At 48.8% G+C, this 16,633-nt stretch overlaps 1 protein-coding gene across 2 annotated transcripts in view; it reads left to right on the top strand.

Moving 5' to 3' along the window:
• GPC3 (glypican 3) overlaps positions 1 to 16,426 on the top strand; it is a 154,178-nt gene extending 137,752 nt beyond the window's left edge. For both annotated transcript variants that reach the window (XM_069811408.1, XM_069811409.1), the window contains one exon: positions 15,255 to 16,426. In XM_069811408.1, the coding sequence (XP_069667509.1) occupies positions 15,255 to 15,430 (176 nt within the window). In that variant the 3' untranslated portion in view covers positions 15,431 to 16,426. The remainder of the gene's footprint in view (positions 1 to 15,254) is intronic.
• The last annotated feature ends 207 nt before the right edge of the window (positions 16,427 to 16,633 follow it).

The raw sequence follows: 16,633 nt of genomic DNA, 5'->3' as shown, positions 1-16,633 counted from the left end.
GCACTTGTAGCTTTATTTCTGCCGTTGCAAAGACTAAAAGAGGGTCAGGGTCCAGAGGAGGGCCCTGAAGGTGATCGGGGGCTGGAGCACCTCCAGTATGAGGATGGGCTGAGAGAGTTGGGGTTGTTCAGCCTGGAGAAGAGAAGGCTCCAGGGAGACCTTGGAGCAGCCTTCCAGTACCTAAAAGAGGCTTATAAGAAAGATGGGGAGGGACACTTTAACAGGGAGTGTAGTGATAGGACGAGGGGTAACAGTTTTAAACTGAAAGAAGGTAGATTTAGATTAGGTTTTAGGAAGAAATTCTTTACTGTGAGGGTGGTGAGAGACTGGAACAGGTTGCCCAGAGGTGCCCCATCCCTGGCAGTGTTCATGGCCAGGCTGGCTGGGACTTTGAGCAACCTGGTCTAGTGGAAGGTGTCCCTGCCCTTGGCAGGGGGGTCGGAACTAGATGATCTTTAACGTCCCTTCCAACCCAAACCGTTCTATGGTTTTATAAGGTGTGCCCAGCACCATGCAGCCAACACACGGCTGCGCACAGCCATCTCCCCACAGCTGCTGCATCTGTCCAGGGGTGCTTTTGCCAGCGGACCGATTTTTCCAAATGTGGGGCCAGTGGCAGGTATCAGGTTGGGGGGCGGGGGGAATATCACAGTGGTAGCCTGGCGTTTTTGGGGGAGGCGTTCATCCCGGACGGGTGGGCTGTGCCAGGGCAGCCACTATGGCCGGGTGCAGGGAGCAAAGGCTTTGCACGCACCGCATTCCACTCCTGGGCTCCGGTGGGATGTTCCTGCCCGGCCGTGGGCTTTGGTGGCAGTCAGAAAGCTTTGCCCTGGTGGGGTCGGGTGCGTGTGTCCAGGGCAGTTTGGGTCTTGCAGCTCTTCTGGGGGTGGAGGTCCTGAGTCTGCCCTCTCCAGGCATCTCCTTGCTGGGTTTGATTCCCCTTTCTCACCTCCCATTTGCTTTATTTACCCCAGAAGCATTGAGGGATGATCTCCAGCCACTCCAGAAAACAAAACTAAATGGTTTCTCCTGGACCTCAGACCAGTGCCCCAGGTCTGTTGACCCTGGTATTTCCAGGGAATGAAAACCAGGTTTTGATCTTGGAGGTTCAGCTGCTGTCTTTCCCTCTAGTTCGCTTCTCTAAATGTTTTTAATGGCAGCACTGAGCGGCTGAAGGCAGCAGGGGTGGTACGGCACCGTGGGCAGAAGTAGCTCTGGTGCAGCCTGGAGTTCCCAGAGTGTCCCCCGTGCACAAATAATTCCACTCAACTTGGTCCTCGGCTGCCCGTGGACTTGGGCACCAGCTGAATTATCTTGCTGATACTTAAGTGTCTGCTGGGCCAGCCACTTAATGCTATTAGCAGATGCTAAATATGTCTTTCTTATTTAGTGGCCTTAACTTATTAAATCAGGCAGCAATACTCTCGGAAGAGTAGTGCTGGAAAAGGGAGCAGAGCGAGCTGTAAGTTTCCAATTTCTGCTGGATCAGGCCCCTGGAGATCCGTGTGATCTGGTGCATTGGAGGCAGTGCTATTGCAGTGACTCATAAACAGATGTGCCCAATTTACATTGCAGCTTAATACCTTTGTTTAAAAAAAAATGTTTTTTCAAGACAAATGTGTTAAAGCAGATGTTTCCAGTAAAACAAATACTTGTGTGATTTACAAACAACTTCCTACCACCAGAACTCATTAGAGAATGTGAAAAAAAGAAAAATGGTTCTGTGTACCAACAAAAAGATAAAATCCAAACATAAGGACATAGCATGGAGGTATTTCTACGTGTTGAATGAAAAGAACTGCTGTACTTGGATTGGAAAGCAAGAGGTTTGAGAGTGATTTCGATTGCTAATAGCAGTGAAACTAACCCTGCCCAGCTGCATACAGTAAGGAGCAGAAACCTGTCTGTAAAAATACTTAACCAGCTCCTGTTATGCAGGACACGGGGTAACCGGGACCACTGTGTGGGATTGCCTGGAGGTTCCTAAATCACTTCCATCCCACTGAAACCTACACTGGGGGACTGGCTGGCTGCAGGATTTCAACTAGCCGGTTCTAAAGCAAAGTGAACAGTTGCAGCTCCTATAGCAAGCCTTGCTCCAAGGGATCCCTCCCTGGGCATGTCCCCCTCTGTGTCCCGCAGCAGGATGGGATGCACGGAGGGATACTTTCTTTGCCTCTGCCTCGACCTGCAGCTCAGGCTTTCCGGGGCCGTGCAAACCCACGGTGTCTCTGCATTTCCTCGCGAGGGGGCTGTGCAGGGCTGTGCCCGTTCACCTGCTCCTCCCAGTTTTGGGGAGGCAAAGGCAGGCATGTGCTGAGAAACTTTTGTCGTGTCCGGTCTCTTCGGCCCTGCTTTCCGCCCGGCTCCATTGCGGGGCTGCTGTCACACAGTGCCTGCAAGCCCGGCACTCATGTTACATACAATTTGACACCCCATGTGGTCTTAATGGATTTCCCAGGCTGCAGCTGCAGCACAGCCACCACTTTTTGTTAGCTGCAGGGGCTGGCAATCCCCCTTTGCCTTCCAGCTCTCCGCTGCACAGATATCATATTTTTTTTTAATGCACTTGTCACCTATTTCATCCAGGCATTTGTTGCTAATTTGGCGGTTGGACTCGATGATCTTAAAGGTCTTTTCCAACATAAACGATTCTATGATTCTAAAGAAACAGTGACAGTGGATTTTTGTCAGTCAGCAGGCTGCTTGTCTAAATCCATCGTTGCTTCCCATGGTGCCTTCCCATGGCTCTGCTGGCAGACCTGCCGGGGGCTGCCTCTCACGGCTGGAGGGGTTGGGATGATGGGCAGAAAAAGGCAGCCTGGTCGTCTGCTGCAGCCTGTCCTACCCGGCAAGGGGTGACGCAGCAGCCTGGCAGCCAGTGGCACATGAGGAAGCAACAGGGATGATTTGAGGAGCTTCTGTTTCTTCTTGGCGCATGGATGTGGGATGTCTCATCAGGGCTGTCAAGTTCATCATTAGGAAAATGACTGCTAATGTCGGAGCCCTCTTGAGGTGTCCTTAGAAATAGGGGCTGAGCGGATGCACTGAAGGGTGGCTGTGGGACGGGACTGCTCCTCGCCCTCCCTGCTCCCCGGTGTGTCTGGTTTCTGTGCCTTGCCATAAAGAGTGTTTTCAGAGCAAAACCTTGAACGGCTGCCTTCACAGGGGCACTTGCTGGGACATGTGTGGAGGAATTAAAAGCATCCCAGGAGGAGGAGGCCAGCGCTGCAGAGTGACTCGGGGCACTCAGAGGTGCTTTTCCCTGCTCACCCATCAGTGCTCGTGAAGCCTCCTTGCAACCTTGGCTTGGTTTTAGCCATTAGTGAATGGAGGCTTGCGCTTGGCTCCTGGGGACTGTGAGGCTTCAGTGCTTAATTAATCTCTGCAAAGCAGAGGGTGTAATTAATGCCTGTGGCGTGCTTTGAGACCCTTGGGTGAAAGGCAGCGTGCAGTCGCTGTGCTTTGCCTTTCAAGAGCAAAACCGCACGGTCGGGTCAGCTCTGTGAAAATCATCACTGGCCGGTACCACGTGCCATTCACGGCCATCCCAGGATGGCTGCTCGTTGTATTGCAGTGTTTTGGGGTCTTTTGGTCTCTGCTGGTGCTGTCTCAGGGAGGGCCATGGGCAGATGTAGCCCAACACATCTTCTATCCCCTCTATGCTACGACACTCCCCAACCGGTGCAAATTGTCCTGGGGACATGGACCCGAGCAGAGAAAAAACCTTCCCCTCTCTCCTTAAAGAGGGGACATCTCTATCTGCTTTCCTGGTGTTTCTACACAGGCTTTTGTAATTTGTTCCTGAAATACCTTTGTTTTTCAGCCATTTCTTCAAAGAGAGAAAATCACCACTAGTTGCTTACTGCCTGTTTTAGATTAAACCATCCTGCAAAGACTAAGCCAACTGGGTAAAAAAAAAAAAAAATTGATATATTTTGGTAGCTTAAGGACAGCCAGGCAAATTTCTTTCCTGATATCTATAAAACTTTTTTTCTCACTGTCACAATGTTTTTGTGGGTGTTAAACATAAAGGACAGGAGAACAGATTGCAGGTACGTTGAGTTTCAGCACAATCAACTGTCATTATTTAAAGACGATGCTTTTAACCAAGTCTTTAAAATTATGTCCTCGTTTATCAATTGTGAGGTGTAAAACTGCATGTCATACAGAATTGTTCCCTGTCACACGCCGTCCTGATGCCATCGCACCCGCTCACGCTCTGGGTGATCTGCAGACATTTTACACCACTTGCCACCGAGCATTAACAGAAATAAATTAACGCTTTAAAAGCGTAAATGTTGTATTTCATAGGAGTCAGGCAGGATATTTGGAAGGGAAAGAAATGTAAATAGAATTAAATTCTGCAGCAAGATTATCGATATGACAGGACTAAAGAGCTTGGGATTCTGTGAAAAGTGCCTCTTTTCATCCCTCTAATAAGTCCATTACTTGCACTCGGGAATATTTTAAGGTCCTTTTCATGCTGAATCTGGAGTTGAGCATGCTTTGCATTTCAAGCTTTGTCTATGAATCAGTAGAAGCCAAAGTTATTCCTGCTTTAAAATAACAGGAGCAGGGAACAGCTAATCTCTTTTCATTCTGAGTCCTTACATTATTTTACTGGACAGAGTTTGTGTTGGCTACAAAACAGGGCATTCACAAAATCTATGAGAAGGAATTTAGTCTAAGAATGAAGCCTAGATTGCAGTATGCATAAAGACTCCTTCTCCTAAGGCCATTAAGAAATTCCAAATCTGAGCTATTTTGAACAGTGACATTAAATTAGCCTTGCTAATTCCAGTAATTCAAGCCGATAGCTGAGTTTACAAATCTACTAGATGAGGCCTTCCCATAATTACAATCTCAATGTGCTTTTCAGCTAAGGTGAGTTGGCACAAAAAAAGATAAATAAATAAAAGGGGGGAAAATGCTCTTTCTGTTCTGGCTTTTGAGATGAATATCTCTAAAGAACAGTTAACCGGCTGTATTGCGCCAATAAGACGTCCCCTGTCCTGGACTGGTAAGTTCATTTTGCCTCTAATGTGCAAGTAAAATGCAGAAAAGAGACTGGATTTTTCCCTGCTTTGTTTTTTCTGTTGTCTCTTTTCAAAGGAGCATTGAAGCTGCTGGTGCTTGTAGTTCTGTTTTTAGTTGTTTATTTACAGGTAGTAATTCCTACTGGGAAAAGAAAGAGTCTGACTGTGTTACCCTCTTTTGTGGGGGAAAAAAACCCCAACCTTTGGTGGGTAAATTCAGGCTAGAGCAGGTGGAGCAACGATACAAACCAGCACACACCCCTGCCCTTATTCCTGTGGATAAATTGATTTCCAGATCCAACACAAATAGATGTTCCTAGAGTGATGGAAAGGTTCTGAAGATATGTTTTCAAAGCCATAAGGCACAAAAACATGAAAAAAAATAAAATTGAATGCATTATTTAAAAGGGTGTTAATTTTGTTAGAACAGAGCTGAGCTAATGTAAGGGCGAACGTAAATATTCACATCAGCACTTAACTCAGGCTGCAATGTTCATAAAATGTCCTTTTGATCAAGCTGTAAGTGTTTTGATCCTTATTCTATGAGCATCATTCAAAGTGACCTAACTGTAGCTCCAAACAGGCATCTGCAGCTGCAGAAGTCCTTGAGCAATAACAGGTCAGGAACTCGAATGTGTGCTCTGCCAGGAATGCTAATATTGCAATCCTTTTTTTTGTTGTTGTTGTTCCAAATAAGAATGAGAGCACAAAAACTCCCACAAAATAAAAATTCCCAACAGAAAATTGTCCTGCCACCATTCATTGTGGATACTTGAGTCAAAATATTAAACGAAATGCTGATTTTAATCTATCATAATAATAATGGCATGGCTGCTAAACGTTTTGATATCATCGGCACATGAGCGTTTGACCTTTCTCCCATTGATAACATTGTCACCATTGGCACAGACAAGTGAAACATTTTGATTTTCGGAAGACCACCCTGATTTAAGAGGATTTTTTTTGTGCTGGGCGCCCACGGGGTTGGGTGCAACTCCTGCAGCTCGCAAAACCACAGCAGCACATTGCATGGTCCCGCAGAGCCCGTTTGGAAAAGGAATGGACCAAAAAGCTTGCAGGAGGTTGGCAGGCATCTCCTCTCCCTGATGCAGGCAGATTTCCTACCACTGGTGCATGTTGCCCATAGGCTCAGGTACATGCAGCAGATAGTGCCCCAAAATAGTGCTTAGGGCAAAATCAGGTAGAAACAGCTGTGCCGTTTTCAGGGGCTGGAGGGAGCTGCTGTTGCTCCCCGAGGCCGGGGTGATGGCCGGGGAGGAGTGTGGTGAGGTGGTGCAGGGCATAAGCCCGTCTCTTTTTTCTGGGAGGGTGGGAGAGGAGGGAGGCTGAAATGCAATTCTTGATTTCCAGGAAACTCTTATCTCTAATCTCCGTAATCCGTTTTAGAGAGGATTTTGTATTTTTCAAGGGATTTACAAACTGGATTACATAGCCTTTTTATTTTGATTTTCCACCATGATTGTGACATTCCTGAGAGTGAGCCGTGAGTGCTACAGATAGGATGGAGGGGGACACATTCGTGGACTTGGATCTCGGAGCCCTCTTGCGTTGTCGCCTCCTTGTTTCACTGCTCACTGTGCCAATGGAGTGTCCCCAGAGCAATTTGGATGCTCCCACGTGAGCTGTGCATCCCTGTTCCCAGTATTTTCCATGGCTGCATGTACAGGCTGACCTGGGGAGGTGCCGGGCAGGAGCCCAGGGCTGATCCCCTCCCTCCCTTGCTCCCTTCTCCTGGGGTAGGGACAGCCAAGGTGGTCTCCTTGAGCTCCACCATGGTCCCAGCTGCAAGCACTGGTTTGATGAGGTCCCAGCTGTGGTTCCCCAAGCCTTTGGCCCCCAGGAAAGAGCAAGTGGGATGAGATGGATCCAGCACAGCCCAAGGACCGCAGCCGTGGTGTCCTGGCACTCAACTGGGATGATGCCGAGTTTCCCATCGGAGCTGCCACCACCATCCAGCTCCAGCTTTCAGTGGTTCCACCGGTGCTTTGGGACCAGGGTTTGCTGTCTGTCTGGGAGGGAGGCAGGGAGGAGGAATCAGCCTTGGTTTTGTGTCAGATGTTACATGCAGCTGATAAGCAGCTGGGTTTAATTTGGGTCTCTCTCTGCAGCGATGCAGAAGGCACTGCAAAGCCAGGTCCTGGTTTTAGACTACAGCGGCTGTTCCCGGGGCTCCTTCCAGTGCAGGGAACATGACCTGAAGCTGTTAAAAAGTTCCAGCCCATGAACTCAACCCTTCTTTTTCTATATAAAGTGGGAAAGTCAGGTACGGTGATGTTTCCCAGGACCTCCTGCGTTACCCCATTTTTATAGGCTGAAGTGACTTTAATGTTTTAATGCAGGGCCAGGGTTTTATGTATGTATGTATGTATTTATTTATTTATTTATTTTAGCAGCTTAACATAATTAAAGAAGCCAGGTGGTGCAGTAGCCTCTCCGCTCCCTTCCTTTGGCTGCTCTCTCACCTCAACCCATGCTCTGTGCAAACATTCCCCCGGCACGGGCAGGGGGAGCTTGCTCTCCATCCACGCCGGTGATCCCAGGCAGTGTAAGAGCACAAAACCTCAGGGAGTTTCTCCAGGAGCGGAGGCAGGTTGAGCAGATGTCTGTGTACCACCATGCCTGAGCCTACCTGCCGGCTCTACCTGTGGGGGGCTGAGCAGGTATGTCCGTGCCCAACGCAAATTCTTGGGTTATGACCCAAAATCTCGCTCCAGATATTTTCCTTGGTGTGAGGAGTTTTAGCCTGGTGGAGTCTCTGTCAGTTTGATCCCCAGGCTGGGAGCGCTGCTGAGGCACTTTCCTTACATGTGTGCTCAAGGAGCAAAACACCCGCTGCCTTTGATTTTTCTTCTCCTTACAAGCCTAAGGCAATGATGGATGTCCAGGGATTGTTGACTGAGCATAGACATTGCACAAAGTCCCGGTCCCTTCTGATTGAAGAGGCACGTTCCTGGTTGCCTAGTTGGAGCACAAATGCCACAAACCCCGGTCTCCATGGCCTGGGCCCTGTTCAAGTCTGGTTTCTGCACGCAGTGAGTCACAAAGGAAAACGTCAGATGTTCCTGGGTGCCGTAACACCGCCATGACTTTTCTAATCAAGCATTGAGAAATATCCTTCTGCCTTGAGGGCTGCTTTTAGCAGCTGGCATCTGGAAGGCAGGGACCATTGCCGTTCCCCATAGGACTGCATCTTGGTGGGTCTTGCTGGTACATGAACGTCACTAAATGTCCTGAGCTTGGACAGTTGAAGGGTAGGAGGTAGCAAGCAAGAGCTGCCTGCCCCGGTCATGTCCAAAGAGTTTTTGGGGGAGCAAAGATGAAGGAGAAAATTTAAGTTTGATGTGATGGTGTTGGTTTCAGTCATTAGAGGAAATAGGAAGCATTTCATTTTGCTCTGCTATCACTGGGAACGTTACCTCCCAAAATCGAGACTGTCCTGAGATGTCTCAGATGACAACAGAGTGATCAGAAGGGATCGCTTTGTGGGTTTAGATCTTGAAGGTCCCCAAAGAAGGAGAGGGCGACTCCACATCTGGGTGGGCTGAGGTACATGGGGGATCTGCAGGACCACTGCTTGACCCAGTCCTGTATTGCTGCCTCATAAATCACTTCACTTCCATTCATACTCTTCTGTTTCCAGCTTTTCCTCTTTTTCTTTTTTGTCTCCTGCCTTTGGAGACGCTTTTCGCTGTCCATGTTAGCCCCCTATTTTTTAGTTCTTCTCTCCTAAGTTCCTTTAGGTAGCAGCTCTTTTTCTGGACAGTACAGCTGGATATCAGACTGGGGCATGCTGCTTCATCATCGGAGTACAAGGACTCTGGCACTTCCAGTTAATAATGCTAATGAGATTTGTTAATTTTTAATAGATTACATGAGTGCATTTTGCTAAACACGTTTTTGTGGCTCCGCTCTGTGAGTACAGTTCAGAAATTCTTTCACTTGCTGCCAAAGGGAAAATGATTAATGCAATTGCAGACGCCACATTCTCTTCGGGGTAAATCTAGAGCACACCAAGGAGCAAAGAGGAATTTAGTAAGTACATTTTCAAAGTAAACATAGGCCCAGGTCATAAATGATAGCCCTTCCTTGCCACCAGCCTCTGGCCAAGGTGGAGTGGAGTAGTCACTTGAATTGGGGTCATGGTGCAGCCCCTCTGCCCGTTCCATGTAATGTGTTGGGTTTTGGGGGGTGTTTTATGCCTTTGCCCCATCAAAAGCTTGAAGACATCCATGGATGAGACTTTTCTGGTAGTGGTGGAGGTTGGGGAGCCAGGGTGTGTGTACCGGCTGCCTCGCAGAGCTCATGGCTGATTGCCTTGTGTACCCTGAGCAGCAGCTGGTTGCACCCCTCGCATGGGGCTGAGCTGGAGCTTCCTCACCTCTCTGTGCTGGATGACTTGGTGCCCCCAAATCAACCTGGTTGTTGCCCTCCAGATTGCTTTAATCCTGGGAGAACTTACCCCAAATCGGTGCTGGTTTTGTGGTTGTGCCTGCGGTCTTCAGGTCGTTCGCAAACACCCGCTGCAGGCTGCAGGCCATCAGTGGCACACCGGCAGCTGGGATGTGTCGAAGAGGCGAGCGGGGGAAAAGTCTTGGTTTGCAAATCAGCAATCCCAAACCCAATTGCCTTGGGTTTCTGCCCAGGAAGTCAGTTTTACCACTCGTTGCTGAGCCGTGCCAGTCTTTCCCGGCCACGTTGCCGACGGCAGCAAGATGGTGTCGAGTTGGATTTTGTCTTCTTTTTTTTCCAAATCCATATTGCCAAGAACCGCGCCTCCTAAATTGCTGCGGAGGAGGTGGAAAAGCAGAGGCACAAGACCATGCACATGCTGCACATCCATCTTGGTGATCTTGCAACCGTGCCAACACAAGCACCGCAGCCAGCCCCGGCTCAGCGCTTTAATTACATGCCGGCGCAGCCGCACCTATGGCTGGGCTGTTGCAGCTCGTTGTGCAAGAAGACAACTGGCAAACCTGTTGGTGCTCCAGGATTTTAGTGGTAATAAGCCAGAAGGCAAAACCTCCCTGGTGAGATGAAACCATGCTTGGCTAGGTGTTTGGAAGAGTTTAAGGTGTTTTGGAGAAGCAGAGGGTTGGGGATCCCGGCTGTATCTGTGCAGTCGTGGCCACGCGTGCCGTGTAACTCCACGGATGGGTTCAGGTGTTGCTTTGTGGAGACAGAGGTGTGTTTGTAGTATGAGCTGTTTGCATGAGAAAGGCAGGTAACTAGAGGCTGAGATGAGTAGAGCTTTTGGTATTCCAACAGGAAGAGTTTGGGATGAAATTGGACTGTTCTTCTAGATTTCAGGTGCAAACACCTGTGAGAGTGAAGTGGTTGGCGCTGTAAAGATGGAGAGAGTTGGGAGCCAGGGTCAGGCAGTCTGGTCTGTGGAATCGCAGGCTCTTACGCTTTGCCTTGTAATGAGTCAACAGCTTGGGTTTGACTCAAATGTCTCTCCCTTAAAGAAATCCAGTCTTGCTTTAGAGATAGACAGAGTCTACTGCATCTAGTGACAACTTGTTCCCCACACGGATAAGGCTTGCTGCTTTAAAAAGTTAAATAAAGCAACACACCCTGGAGACTGTAATTCTTGTTAGTGATGGTAGCATGTGCTTTCCTAGAGCAGTCCTGAAGGACATATGCAGTTCACAACTGACCGCAAGAGCTGCAAGACCTTGCCAAGCTGCCCTACTTGTCTCTGACATTTCTACTTGATGTGTTTTGCGTTTATTGGAAACACATGGTCACGATCCATTCCCTAGTCCCTTCACACCACAGAGTTTCCATCATCTGCAAACAAGGGCCATCACCATGTCCCTGCAAGCGCTTTGGCCCACTTGGCAGCCTCGTTTGGTGAACACGCTGCGTTAGGCACGATGGTTTCGCCTGTGGCGGCGGGGGGGGATGCCCTTCGCACCCGTTGCGGCTGCGCGGGGCACCGGCAGACCTATCAAGTGACGTGGCGAAGCAGTTTTCATGCATGGCCATCCATTACGGCTCTGTTACTATATTAGGTCCATCGCTGGGGCCATCTGCTGGGGCAGGCTTGGCAGGCGGGCAGCCCAGATGCCTGCCTGTGAGATGACATTCCTTGGCTCCGGGCTCTGGGCAGCAGCCGAGGCAGCCCGCGGGAGCCGGGCACCGTCCTCTTGGAGGTCATTTGCCAGAGTGGCATTTGCTAGGAGTTCTTTGCTTAAGACCGTGTTGTCCTTTTAGGGGTGAGAAGGGGTGTTTCAGTAGGCAGCGGTGACTTTGGCACAAAAACGCCTGCCGTAAGGCTGCCTGCGTGCCAGTACTCACCCGCCTGGCTTCTTCTGCGCCAGCTGCCGTGGGACTTATTATACCAACTCAAAACCAATCTCCTCCCACTTCAGCCGTCTTTTGTAGCCATCTCCAACGCTAGTGTGGTTCAGTAAGAAGAGTTTTTTAATGATTCCCGCCCAATAAGCTTGTGCAGAGTCAGTACGCCTAATTCTAGTCCTAATCCACGGAAAAATGCCGCCGCTTTATTTTGCGGATGCGGAAAGCGCGTGTTGTAGAGCTGGCGGCAGGTTTTGTCATCCACGCTGCGAGACCATTGAAGCTTTTGCCATCCTGGGAGCAAAGCGCAGCAGCTTTGTGTTAGAGGGGCTTTTGTTACAAAAGATGCTTCCGGAGGGACCAGCTTGTGTTCGGCTGGAGACCTTTCACCAGCTGCGTAAGGACTCCGGGAAACGGCACGGCACGCTCAGCTTGCATGCGGGGGGGGAAAAAAAAAAAAAGAGCTAATGATTGACTATTATTTTAAGGGGATTATCTAATCCGCAGCCCAGAGGACAAGAGGGGCCAAAATGAGTGAAGATTGAATACATAATTAGTGCAGATTGTTGGTAATACCCTCTGGACTCCAACTGACTATAAACAGAAACAGATTTTTCTAGTTTCCCCTCCCCCCAAAAAAGCCTTTGCAGGCCAAAGGGCCACTTTGTAGTTGAAACTATTGCAAATTAAGTGGGTGATCAGAGCTGGGATAGTGGAGATGTTTAATGCAGAAGATGGCTGGGGAGCGGGGAGGCAGAGGAGCAGATTCTCTCCGGTTGTTTTGCAGAGTAAAGGCAGAGTTTTGGGTGGAAGAGACCAAAATGGCGTATGTGGGATGTTAGTTTCTGTTACTACACCAGCCGTCCTGCAGCTCCATCCCTGGTGCTGGGCCTCCTTCTCTCCCGGCGGCTGTGGGAGCAGGAGGTACAAGGATGTGGCGGTGACCTGGACTAACCAGGGATCGTAACGAAGGCTGGAAACCGTAATGAAGCCCTCTCAAGAAGTACCTCATTAGGAACATTTGCTAATTTGGATACCTGGATTTGAATTATTATTATTATTAATGTTATTGTTATTGTTACTGTTATTGTTAGTATGTATTTTTAACATTGTTACTGCCTGGACCTGGTTATCAGCTGCCTCAGGTCTGGTAGAGGCTAATACTTTTAATTTTCCTTTCCTCTGATGTACCAAAGGTTATTAGAAGTTAAGGAAAAGGGATTTGCAAGAGTTACAAATCCATCATTAATACAAAATAAAAGATGTATGGTTAAATCCATCAAGCCTAAAAATACAATTGGGCACAAATAAGCCCAGAGAAGGAAACAATGGAAGGAACAGCAAAAACAAACAGCACACCCAAGCACTAAACTTCTGAAGCAGTTAAACAAGGCTAGGAAAATAGCTCTCAAATCTCTGATGACAAGAGGGTTTCTGTTCCCTTCTCTTTAATTTGGTCAAAGAGGATGAATGAGAGAATTGCCATTCCCATTGGGGTGAAATGACATGATTTAAAAAATTACCCTTACTCAAGTTCAGGTGAAATATCAGAATTTAAAAAATTCCCATGTAAAAGATGTTTGAAACGATCATTTTTGGTATGCTTTGGCTGAACATTTCCAACACGATTCAGCTGCTGCATTGCAAACCGTGCAGGAACTCGCATCTCATAAATTACAGCATCGCAGAATGAGACTTTAAATGGGAACGTCAAAACCCTTTGTGCTGTTAAGGACCTTGCTGAAACACTCTTTTGTTTCAAATTTCTTTTCTAAACTGAAGGCAAGAGTAGTTACTCAGTTCCTGTGGATTTTTTTAGTTTTGCTAGGATGTCCAATAAGAGAATATTCTGCCCCAAAAGCTCTGCTGGTTGGCTGCAGATCACTGGCCTGGAAGCATGCGGGTGCCTGATGGTACTGTGACACCACGGGGCATCTTTTAGGTTTTAGGAGTCTTTGGAGTGTGTGGAAACACCTTCCAAAACACACCAGGGCAGGCCGTCGTTGCCCTGATCGGATGTTGTACCAGCTGAGGACTCTCCTGTAAAACAACCAACTGCGAAATAATCTGCTGTGATTTTATTAACTCAAAATCCCTTCACTTATTCTGCAGAAATGAGCTTGGGAAAATAGGATGGTGCAGCCAGGCTGCTCCCAAACCGCCCCAAAGCCTGAGCATCCCTTGTGCCAGAGGGACTTTTTCTTTCTGTGCTTGGAAAGCAGCACAAGATGGGCAGAGGTGGCCTCCCGGAGCATCCCTTTCAGGGTGGCACCTTTTCCTGCTCTGCCTGTGGGTGTGCAGCTCCGGAGGACAGGAGCGTATCTGTACTCTTAAGAAGAAAAGCAGGAAAATTGTGCAGAAGAGCAATCTCAATATCTGTGGGAATCTCTCGGAGAAGTCAGCGTTTACCAAGCGGGTTTTGCTTGCACCTGGCCCTTTGTGTGTGTGGATATCTGCTCCCTTTCAGCCGTTTCTGACCCTCTCTGATGGCCTGGGCTGACTCACTTGTCACGCTAACATTGTTATGCTTTTGTTTTGCAGTGTTTGGGTATTTTTGATTAAGAAATATTGCCTGTTTGCCTTGGCAGTGGTGCTTATTGGATTGATGCGGCGCTTTTTAGCTAGAGTGTTTATTCAGCCTCTTGGATTTTTTTCTCAGAGGTGGGTGGGGTGGGATGATCCAAACCCGTCAGTATGCTGGTGATCCACGAGGGCTTGTGAAAGGCTTGAGCCAGGGTCTCTTCTGATGGAAACCACCAGCTTCCTCCACTGCCAACGGCCAGGCTTTGGGGATAAGGCAAAAAGGCTTGACTGATTCTCATCCGGGCAAGAAATCTGGACCCCAGAAGGAGACGGCAGCAGCACGAGAAGGGGAGTGAGGGACCCATTGCCTTGAGTCAAGCATGGGTGCACCCTCTCAGTCCAGATGCTTGACAGGTACAAACTCCTCAGGTGGATCTGGCTAGTGACATTTTAAAACACCATTTCCTTTTTGATCTTGGTCCTGAGAATTGCTGGTTTCTTGCCTTTCCACATTGTCTATTTTGACGTTTTTTATTCCTCTGCGTCCCAGGGAGACAAGGGTGACTGTGACTGCTCAGCAGGTCCTTTGCAGCCAGTGATGGGTTGCCACAAGCTTTTTCCCCGTTAATGTCATGCTCCTCTGCCAGGACTATAAAATGTTTATCCTGGGCATTTTCTTGCATTGGAGCTCCCATGTGCATCATCTCAAAGTCGCCATGTTGCAACACCAGCATGCCCGGGGTGGATGATCCATTCACATTCCTCGCTTTCCAGCACTTTGATGAGGTGGACAGGGGGTGGGATGGATGTGTTGTAAGCGCTGTAAGGAGCATATTTGGCACACACTTACGTAAGACTCCAGAAATGCAGAGCTCCTCGGGTCCTCCAGCTGGGAGGTATTTGGTGAGCAAGGCCTTGTGCTGGCTCTGGGTTCAGGGGAACTATTTGTGCTCACCTGGATTTCCTCCTGCACGCATCCTAGCGGTGTCTGGGGAACAGGCATGATTTGCATTGCTAAACACCCACTCCAAAGCTCAGTTGATTTTCTTTGGGAGTAGCTCTCCAGTAAGCCAGATCCCCTTCTCTCTTCTGTTTTCTTACTGGGGCACCTTATAGTTGTGATTTTTTGGTCTTTCCAAGCATAGCGTATGGGGAGGCTCTCTGGGACCAGGGCTGGGTGCAGGACTAAGATGTTTGCTAAGCTCTTCCAGCCCATCCACCCCTGCCATGATTTCTTCGACCTCACTCGGACCCAGCTGCTGGCACGGGCTGCCCCGGGGATCCCGGTGCTGGTGGGGGCTGGATGTGCCGTGCGTCAGGATGCCGGCACGCACCGCCTGTCACTAACCACCTCCCTCTTTCTGCTTTCAGAACTGGCCTATGACCTGGATATGGATGACACCTCTGCAAACAAGCAGCTTCTGAACCAGCAAAGCAAAGAAGGTGCTGCGGTCCCCAGCAGCGACCCCGGGAGTGCAGCCCCCCGCCCCAGCCCTGCTGCTGCCGTCACCCTGGTCCTGCTGCTGCTGCTGGGCCACCGACCGTGAGCGGTGCAGGGGGCATTGCTTGGTGTCCCTCCATGCCTTTTTTTTAATGAGGAAGACATTCAGAACCTCTTCTGAAATATATGCACATTTCCAAAGACAGGGCAAATGACTTGAGTCAGTTTTATAAAAGAATATGGTAACTTCACACAAAAAAAACCCTAAAAAAGCGTTTGTTCATGGTAAACTAGTAAATACGTAACAGTGCTTTTTAAAGATAATCCTGTTTAATATAAGAAGGTTCGTATTAAATTGTGTTCCTCGCAGTTTTTGAAGACTGAGGTCTCCCTTGCTGTTAAGTTAAGACCATATTTCATCTTGAGTTGTTCGAACATGCATGAGATACAGAACGCCTACGATTTATGAAATACTCTCAGCAAGTATCAGACCCCTGATTCTAGTTGACTTAATACAGATTTTGTCTGTCGTTCAAGAGTTTTTGTACTTACTCCAAATTCGAGGCTCACCCCTAGGAATCTGGCCAGGCACATAATACGGAGGGTGTGTGAAGACAGGGGAGAGAGAAGGTCAGACATACGGCAGGAGGAAAGATGCTGCGGAAGAGGAGTTGTTGTGCACCAGGATTGTTGTGGAGACGTGCTCCTCTGGGCACAAAGCACACTTGCATCATGGCAAGTTGCAGGTGATTTTGCTGCTCGCCTCCCAGCCAGGTCCTGCAAAACCCTTCAGTGCAGGTGGCTGGTCCCCACCAGCATCCCCGTGGCCCATGCCAATGCCCTGGTTTTTTTCTTCAGAAGTGAAGCACCTCCTTTCCCACGGGAAATCTGCAAACACAGCTCCAGCCAAAGGACAGACGGCGTGGATGTACACGCTGTGCTTTACAGGGATGAATAACGGGCATCCATTGCATTGTGCTACAAGGGAGGAAAAGAAAAGGATTTGCAGGAGCCCGAGGCAGATGAGACTCTTACTCACGTGTTTCTTTGCATGTTACTTTACTTAAGCTATGTCTAAAATAAAGGTCGGTTGCTCTATAAATGGTGTGCTGGAAGTAGCCTCCCATGTGTGTGAGGCAATGCTCTGCCTTATTCCTGGAGTGGCCAGTCTGGAAAGGCCAACAGTGCCCAGCTCAGGGGCACCATGAAAAGGCTTGGCTTAGTCTGGTTAAATGGATGGGCTGGGGCCAGGGAGGGTTTGGTTTGGTTTGGTTCCTGGCCAAAATGGTTACATATTTCTGTTTAAGAT

This window comes from Haliaeetus albicilla, chromosome 23 (assembly GCF_947461875.1).
Source record: "Haliaeetus albicilla chromosome 23, bHalAlb1.1, whole genome shotgun sequence".
Lineage (NCBI taxonomy): Eukaryota > Metazoa > Chordata > Aves > Accipitriformes > Accipitridae > Haliaeetus > Haliaeetus albicilla.
Note: the sequence above shows the minus strand (reverse complement) of the source record. Positions and strands in the feature narration are given on the sequence as shown.